Here is a 9,383-nt window from a genome sequence, read left to right on the forward strand (position 1 = left end):
GTTACGGGACAGAGGTGGAGCCAGCGCTATTAATTCTTCCTGCGTCCCCTCTTTCCCTGTGACCTTGAGCTATGTCCTTGAAGGCGTTGCCTTTCTACAACAGGGCTGGTGTAGAAATGGCCCAATTCTTGAGAAACCAGGGAGCAGAAGTGTGCAAAGCTGAGCAAGCCCTTCTCCAGCGTCTTCAAGACGTTGTCTTCCGACTGTATTTTGTTTTTTCTTGTCGATTCTAAGAAACCATGATCTGGACAAAGTGCTGATGCGAGAAGGGGAGGGGTAGAGAGAGAGGGAGACACAGAACCTGAGCTGTCAGCACAGAGCCCGACACGGGGCTTGAACCCAGGACTGTGACATCATGACCTGAGCCCAAGTCTGACAACCTACTGAGGCACCCAAGGGCCTCCTTATATATGTTTTTAAAGAATGATGGTGCAGAGAGAAAGGGGGACCTTATGATGCTGCCTGGGGGACAGAAGATTATTCCCTGGTGTCGCTGGAAGACAGGTGTGGGTCCTATAGACTGAAGGCTCCCAGAGTGGCTAGCCCAAGGGCAGGGGACCCAGAAGGCTTGGTCTGCAAGAACCATGCTCCAAGAGAGATCCGTAAAACCGTGCTCGAAGAAATGACAGATCAATGTCCCCAAAGGGGCGCAGCTCCAGGGAAGTTGGCCCGGAAGAGCCTGGGCATGTCACAAGAGGGGGATGGGACAGAGAATGGAATCGCGGAAGGTAATTACATCCAACGGCATATGAATCTGCTGCTAATAGTGTGACTGATGCCAAGGCTTCAGATAATAACCGTGGTTGGTTTTTATTTTTTCTTGTATGTTTTTTTTTTTTCCAGAGCTCGCCCGGGGCTGATTTTCTGCTTTGGAAAACAGTTAGGGGAGGAGAGGTGCGGTGCACTGGTTGGGGGAGGGGAGTTTGGTCCAGCGGGTGGGGGAAGGGAGGCAGGTGCTGGGGTTGGGGGAGGGGAGGTTGGGTGTAGCATTTGGGGGAGGGGAGGTCCCATGCAGGGTTGGGGGAAGGGATAGTGGGTGCAGCAGTTGGGGGAGGGTAAGTCCGGTGCATGAGCTCCCTTGTGGCTCCTGGTCTGGGTGCACCCACCCCTGCGAGGCCGCACCCTTTTCAGGCGCTGCCTCCTTCCTGGTGTTGCCACCACACCGGTGCCGGGCGCTCTGCAGAATTGCCCTCCTTCCTTTGAGGGTTTGGATGGAAGCCTAGGGACTCCGGGCATGAAAAGCCCAGTAGGACTCAGTTGGGAGTGTGACGGGGGTGAGGGGCTGCCTCTCTGCATTTGCTCACATGACGCGACACGTTCCTCCAAACCCGCTCAAGCCCCACAAGGGCTTTTTTGCGGGGAGGAGAGTGGGGGTCTTGGGGACCAGGCTAACGATGACCTCCGTGGGCAGGGACCAGTGTGAACCCCGTGTCAACCCGCGACCCCACGGTGTCAGCTGGATCCCCAGCGTCCCGATCCCGGAATCCAGGGGGCTGCTTTGTCCTCAGGTCTCGCATCCAAAAACGCACGGCTGTGACTGAAAGTCCCCGAGGCAGATCAGAAATAGATCCTGGGACAGGAGCCCCGCCTCACGCTTGGGCAGAGATGAGGCTGATGGCAGCAGTCACCACGTGAGCACCTGCCAGCCGCACCCCTCCCCAGGCGTCCGCAGACCCTGAGCTCGGGGATCAGCACCCTCAGCTGTGGTGACCTCACGGGATACCACTGTTATGCGCAAGTTTCCAATATCGCCCCAAAGGAACCAGAGACTACCGGGGAGACCGAGTCACGCATGCAGATGCAAAGGGCTTTATTACGGGCTTAAGCTCAGGCTCACAGACTCCACCAACCTGCTGGCCACGTGGAGAGAGCCCCGAACATGGCGGCCTAGGGGCTTTTTTAGGAAGGTGGCATTATAGGAAATGACGACACAGGCACAGGGATCCATTCCCTACCGCCCCATCAATACTGGCGGTAGTGGGAGCCAATCACAGCACTTAGAGTATTGACCAATCAGAGTGGGCCCAGGACCCTCACGTAGGGCGTGACTAAGACCCTCACGTAGGGTGGGGTGTGGCTAGCCTCCATCTCTAGGCCCGCCCCTAGAAAGGTCAAAGGTGTTAGCTGGCCTCTCCTGATTGGGTGCCACAAGAGTTGTCCCTCCTTCCCTGGGCAATGTGCGCCCTCCCATTGGCCAATGATACTGGGAAGCTGGCACCTTGGCCTTTAAGTACAGGGGAAGCCCGAGTCAGACCTGCATCCTTTCACCACCACCGGAAATGTGGGTGCACGGGGACCCTGCCGGGCCCACTCAGGCTGGCTCACATGGCTGGATGGACCCACAGGGCCGCGTGTTGTTGGGCAGGGTCTCCAGCTTATGCAACAAGTCCCCGGGAGACAGCCTCCCGCACCCCCCGCTAAGTGAGTCTTGCTCACACCCATGGAGCCTGGGGAGGGAGTGCCCAGGTCTGGGGAAGCAGAGGTGGCTGTGGGCGTTCCCTCATCCAGCGCATGGAGCCCCGGGCTGGGAATAGGCATTTGGGACACTCAGGGGGGCGCGACACATAAGGCCCCCTCCAGTTCCCCAGGACGAGGTCAGGTTGGCCCAGGTTCCTGCGAGATGGAGACATTGCTTGGCGATGACACTTCTAGGGCGGGGCGCACAGAGCGCAGGTGGCTATTGGTGGGCCTTCCGGGGCTGGTGGGGCGGGGTCTGTGCACCGGCCACGCCCCCGCAGGGCCCTGGAAAAGGGGAGTCTGCACCCCCAGCCTCATCTGCACAGGGTGCACAGAGCACTCAGGCGGGATGGGAGGTCCAGGCTGTCCCCGGAAGCATGAGGAACCCGCAGGGCCTGGCCAGGCAGAGGGGTGTCTGGAGAGACACGGTTCCTCGCGGATAGAAGCGGCTCTCTGTGGGATTTGCTCTTGCCTGGACCGAGGCCTGCAGATGGGTGCAGCCCGGCCTCAGTTTCCCCCCACCGTTGGAGGCCTGTGGCTTGTCCTGGCCCACAACGCCGGCCCGGGAACCTGGATCCCACAGCAAGGAGAGAAGAGCCTGCCACGTGGTGTCGCGCTGGACCTGCAAACTGGGTCGTGTGTGGGTCAAACCCCGCCCACGCGAGGAGGCCTCCCAGCGGCCAGGGGTCACCCTCTTCCCGGATGCTCAGCTCCCTCCGGGCGCGGTGTCAAGGCCGAGGCGGCGCCGGGGTCCAGCGTGAACTCTGAGTCCGCGCTCAGGCTGCTGGTCCGCACCCTGACATGGTAGGCGGACCCACGTGTGCGCGTGTGCGGATGGCCTGTCGCCTGCAAATGCAGGATCGCCCACGGAGTCACGTGCATCGAGCTCAGACACGTGCTCGGAAAGAGCAGCAGGGTGCATGTGATTCCCTTCCTGTGAGGGGCCCAGTCCTGACCAGTCTGCAGGCTCTGGACCCCAGTCCTGGTCCCTGGGGCGGGGCTGGTCGTGGGTCTCCATTGCAAACGGTGGAATCTTCTGGAAAAAGAGGCGGTGGCTGCAGAGCAGATACGCTCCTGGGAGTGCTTTGCAAACAGTCGAAACTTCTGGGAACAGAGGCGGGTGGTCAGAGGAGCTGGTCGTGGGTCCCCTCTGCAAGCAGTGGAATGTTCTGGAAACAGACATGGTGGTGGCACAAGCCAGGAATGCGCCGGCCTAGTGTGCGCCTGAAACTGGTGACTGTGTGATTGGCCAATGAGACATCCTGAAGCTGTTTTAGGAAAAGCTCTTCCCGAAAAGAGGAGCCGCAAAGTGGCCGGAATCGGAAAGGCCCTGTCACCTCGCTGGCGTGATTAGGAAGCAGCAAAGGGACGAGCGTGGGCAGGAGCACATCTTCTCAGGCAGGGGATGACCTGGGGACAGCCCCGCGCCACCAGCTTTTTTCAGCGATTTTCTTGTGTTTAAAAGAAAGGCACTCAGGGCACGGGGAGGGTGGCCTGGTCTGCACGGTTCAGGAAGGGGATTGGAGACCATGGTGGAGAGCCTCAGGACCCTGGGGGCAGGGCCTGCGTTCAGCTTCTGTCTGTCCAAGAGGGAAGGGAAATGACCCGCAGTTCTGGGCACGCGTTTCCGCAGAGCGTTTCCTGAGCTAGAAAGCAGGGGTGAGGCCGGCTCCTGGGGGGAGCGTCTCCCCAAATTCATGCAATGCAAAGACCAGGCGGGACCCTGGAAAGCCTCGGTCCCAGTTTGCAGTGTGGGAGACACAACAAGCCTCCCACATTGCACACTAGGAGGGGGGAGGGGAGGCTCAGGGTTAAAGAGGAGGAAAAGGCCATGCTCACTGCCTTTGTGTCCCCTTCGGTCCCTGAAACGTGGTCGTTTCTCTCCCTTTACGTGAGGCAGTGTGTCTTGTGTGTTCAGTGTTGCCGGGTAAATATCGGGTGTTTCCTTCTCGTGTGTAAAGCAGCTCCTTCCAAATAGCTCACGGGCCACCGCCTCTGGGAAGCCCTCCGGGAGTGCTCACAGGGGTGCCTGTGTTTGGTCCCTGTGGCAGCCTGTCCCCTCTCTGCAGGGCTGGTCGCATTCCTGTTCCCTTTTTGTAGGCCATGGGCTTGTGGGGCTTGTGGTCCCATCACCGGCACCCAGCAGCCTTTGCAGAATGCGTGGATCCTTCCGTGGTTTCCAGAACATTCCTGTGTTGGTTCTGCATGGCCACTGGAGGCAGGTGAAATCCCAGAAGGATTTCTTCCTCCGTTCACACATCAAGGGGATATTTTCTTCCTTACGATCTGTCAAGAGGCATTGAGTGATGGGAAAGAGCACATAGTCCTCTGACAAACACGTGGACCCTCCTCGGGGCTCACTGTGGGTGGCCCTTTGTGCTTAGGCCCCCGTGTGGCCAGGCGAGTGTGCAGATGGTGCAGAGAGAGGGGAGCGGCCAGGAGCCAGCACCCCCATGGCTCCTGTCCGTGCAACTCATGTCCTCTGTGTCCCCACAGGTCAACGTGACTTCGATTTGGCCGACGCCCTCGATGATTCTCGTGAGTGACCGTACTCCTCGGGGGCTTTGGTTCTGGGGTCTGGCCGGCCTCACCGTCAGGCTTGTGGACATCTCCACGCACAGCGCTGCTAGCTCTCCTAGTGGGAAGGGGCGTGTGATTGCACAGAACCCCTCGCTGTTGCCTTGGCCAGCCCAAGCCTGGCCAGACTGTCTTACTGTCAGAGGGCTGGGTATGCATTTCCTGGGGCTGCAGATCTGGGTCAGTTTCTCCTTGAAAGGGAAATAAACTTAAAAAACAAAGGCAAAGACAAAGTCCTCCTAATACAAAAGCAACTGTCCATGACCTTCCCCATGAACAGAGGCTCTTGCAAATACAAACCACCAGGGAGCAGGTGTGAAATGATGATCCGAGAAGCAGAAAAACCTACTGGTGGGGCCCGTCAGGCTGTAGGGATGTGGCATTGAGTGTAGAGACAGCTTTCAAGGACGTGGTGGGCACTGTGCATACAGGGAACTCAGTGCTCCCTCACTGGCGTCCATCTCCAGTCCTCTGAGCTCCTGTGGCCCCCATCAGACCCCTCACCCAGCCTCGGCCATAATACAAGTCCCCACCCCACCCCCCCCTGCCAAGTCCAAGCGTACTGGCCTCAAGATACTGCAATCGCTTGGAGAGTAGTCTGTGTCCCCATCCCTGTGGGCTCTCGGTGAACGCTTCTTGAACGGAGAAACACCTGCATGAAAGAAAGAGGGAGAAGCATTGTCCTGGAAGCAGGAAGCATCTGTCTGCATTTACTGCGGACTCTGCTTCTCTACTGGCCAGGCACTCGGCCACTAGGCTGGTGTATAGGGCCCAGGGGTGAGCTCTCCTGATGCTCCCTGCTAATGCAACCTCTGTGCACCTCTGCAAAACACCCCTTCACCTCTGCAAAGTCCTGGCTCTACCTTACGTTCTAGTGAGCCAGGCTGACCCCCTCACTGAACTTACTCCTCACCCCTCAACCCTACACGGCTCTCAGGGAAGACTGGTACGTACAGGTTGTAAGCGCGGGTTTTTTTTCTCTTTCTTTTATTTTTTCACCTCCTAAGTACAAATTGGAAATTGTATCAGAAGCACATAATATTCAGCACCTTGAGGTTTTCAGTTTCTCTTAGGAGGTGAATGATTCTTTGAGCTGTGGATAAATCCTTGATGTTCATTCAATTTCTTTTCTCTCTTTGTTCACAGAACCCACCAAGAAACCAAACTCGGGTGAGTGGCCATGAGGCCGGCCAGGAGCGACCCTGCACCTGGGAGTCTCACTGTTTATGGGGGGCTGCTGAGGACACAAAGTGGGTGCAGATGGGCAAGACCAAGCAGTCTCTGGGGAAGTGCAAATCAAAGTCCCAGGGAGGCATCACCACATCCCTACCAGGAGAATTAGAATCAAAATTCGCAAAATGGCAAGTGTAGGTGTGGATGTGGAGAAATCAGAGCCCCCACCCTCGCAACCCTGTACATGTGCTGGTGGGAATGGAAGATGGTGAGGCTGCTTTGGAAAACATTAGCCTCAAATCAAATAGGTAAAACCAGAATTTCCATGGGATCCAGAAATACCAGCCCTAGGTATAGACCTGCAGTAGCTGAACACAGGGTGTCCGGCAGACACGGACATGCACATCGAGGGTAGTGATCACAATAGCAAGAAGGTGGCAATAAACTAATGTTCATGGAGAGAGGGGGATGGGTGGGCGAGTGGATGAATATGTGATGGATGGATGGATGGGTGGATGGATGGATGGACAGATAGATGGGTGGGTGGATAGTTCGATGGATAAGTGGACAGATGAATAGTTGGAAAGATGGATGGATGGACAGATAGATGAGTGGGTGGATGCTTGGATGGATGGATGGATGGATGGACGGATGGATGGATCAATGGTTGGATAGATGGATGGTTGGATGTGTGAGTGGATGGTTGGGTGGGTGGATGGATGGGTGGGTGGATGTGAGGATGTATGTATGGATGGATGGATGCATGGATGGTTGGTTGGAGGGATGGAAGGATGGATGAGTGAATGGGTGGGTGGGTGGATGTTGGATACAAGGATGGGTGGGTGGATGGTTAGTTGGATGATTGGTTGGGTAGATGGATGGATGGATGGATGGACAGACGGATGGACAGACGGATGGACAGATGGATGGACAGTTGGATGGGTAAATGGATGGATGGATGGATCGATGGATGGATGGGTGGTTAGAAGGAAGTAAGGAAGGATGGGTGGTTTGTGTGTGTGTGTGTGTGTGTGTGTGTGTGTGTGTGTGTGCACGTGCACGTGCACGTGCCCAGGTCGGGTTTTCCTTTAACTTCTAGTTTTGAGATTTTTACATCTAGAGACTCAGGGATGTTCCACTGGTCCCATCATCTATGACACCAATGGCAGGAGGAGTGAGTGATCTCGGGCATCTATGATTATGTTGATTCTCGTGTTTCACAGGCTGCGGATAACAGAAGGCTACTTTTCTCGCTAAATGTGCACTGTCCTTTCCCCCGCAGGAATCTACCCGAACCCGAGGCCCCCCTACGACCCCCCGCCGGGCCTGCCTGACAACAGTGGAGGTAAGCGGGGTCCTCCTTCAACCTCCTCTCCACCCTGCGTGGATGGAGCCTGCCTTGTCTTCCCAGCGACTTTTTCTGAGCTGCCTTTGAAATAGGGAACATGTCACTCCACAGGAAACCATCGGACTCCCAAGTAGGGGGAGCTTAAAGGCTGACCCCAAATCACACATATCTTTCCTTGTTACTCTGACTGCTGCAAAATAGGGTCTGCTTGGCAGATGCTGTATGTTATTGTGATGCATTTCTAAGTAGGCAGAGGACAGTTTTCCTTTCCCGTGTTTGCAAGTGATATCCCCCCAAAAGCCCACCTGCGTTGTGCAATGATTTGCATGCCATTTATCCTCCAATTTGGCATGGTTTCAAATGCTTGGGAGATGCTGTTCCCATAGGTTTCTTTAAAAAAAAACTGAAAGGAAACTTTGATGGACAACATTGAAAAAGTCTTTAGCAATCACAAAGTGATGAACACCTAAAAGCAGACCAGGCAGGGCCACATGAAGCAGGGCTAAGTCAAGCTTTAAGAAGCAGTTCCGGCATTCTGGTGCTCAGCTGGATAGAAATTTATTTCCTCCCAAGAGGGACAGCTCAACATCCAGACATGGGTCCAAGGAAGTCATTACCAAATTGAAAAGCAACAGTAACACCCGCAGCCTCAGATCACAGGGGCTCACATCAACATTTACCCTTCCTTTTAAAAATTTCTGTCCAGGGGCGCCTGGGTGGCTCAGTCGATTAAGTGTCTGGCTTCAACTCAGGTCATGATCTCACGGTTTGTGGGTTTGAGCCCCACGTCCGGCTCTGTGCTGACAGCTCAGAGCCTGGAGCTTGTCTTCAGGTCCTGTGTTTCCCTCTCTCTCTGACCCTCCCCTGCTCATGCTGCCTCTCTCTCAAAAAATACATAAAAACATTTTTAAAAATTCTTAAAAATTCTGTCCAGTATTAACATTCCCACTGCAAGACCCTTTCCTCTAATTACTCCTCCTTGAATATACTTTCATACAAAAAATTTTTAATGTTTTTATTTTCATTTATTTTTTTAATGTTGATTTATTTTTGAGAGAGAGACAGACAGAACATTAGTAAGTGAGGCACAGAGAGAGGGAAATCAAGAATCTGAAGCAGTGAAATGTTTTCACTAGTTTTTGAGAGATAGGGCATGAGCTGGGGAGGGGAGGAAAGAGAGGGACACACAGAATCGGAAGTGGGCTCCATGTCCTGAGCTGTCAGCATAGAGATTAACACGGGGCTCAAACCATGAACCTTGAGATCGTAACCTGAGCCAAAGTTGGACACTTAACTGACTGAACATCCAGGCACTCCTCCACTCAGAAGGCAATACCACTCCTAGGTATAGACCAGCAGCATGATTCACAATAGCAAAAAGTTGGTGATAAGCTAATGTCCATGGAAGGAGGGAGAGATGGGTGGGTGGATGGATGGATGGATGAATGGATGGATAGATGGATGGATGGATAAATGGATAGATGGATGGATCAATGGTTGAATAGATGTATAGTTGGATGCGTGTGTGGATAGTTGGGTAAGTGGATGGATGGTTGGTTGGGTGGATGGTTGGAAGGATGGATGGATGCATGGATGATTGGTTGGATGGATGATTGGTTATATGGTTGGATAGGTGGATGGATGTGTGTTTGGATAGTTTGAGTGGATGGATGGATGGATGGATGGATGGATGGATGGAAGTATGGATGGATGGATGGATGGATGGATGGATGGATGGTAGGATGTATTTATGTGTGATGGATGGACGGATAAATGGATAGTTGGTTCATTGGATGGATGGATGGATGATTGGTTGGATGGATGATTG

At 54.4% G+C, this 9,383-nt stretch overlaps 1 protein-coding gene across 4 annotated transcripts in view; it reads left to right on the forward strand.

Annotated features, from left to right (window-relative positions):
* Positions 1–9,383, forward strand: part of XG (Xg glycoprotein (Xg blood group)) — a 25,222-nt gene that overhangs the window by 3,878 nt on the left and 11,961 nt on the right. For all 4 annotated transcript variants that reach the window (XM_029930968.1, XM_029930969.1, XM_029930965.1 and 1 more), the window contains exons 2-4: positions 4,954–4,995; positions 6,181–6,204; positions 7,490–7,552. In XM_029930968.1, the coding sequence (XP_029786828.1) occupies positions 4,954–4,995; positions 6,181–6,204; positions 7,490–7,552 (129 nt within the window). The remainder of the gene's footprint in view (positions 1–4,953; positions 4,996–6,180; positions 6,205–7,489; positions 7,553–9,383) is intronic.

This window comes from Suricata suricatta, chromosome X, assembly GCF_006229205.1.
Source record: "Suricata suricatta isolate VVHF042 chromosome X, meerkat_22Aug2017_6uvM2_HiC, whole genome shotgun sequence".
In the NCBI taxonomy this organism is placed as follows: Eukaryota; Metazoa; Chordata; class Mammalia; order Carnivora; family Herpestidae; genus Suricata; species Suricata suricatta.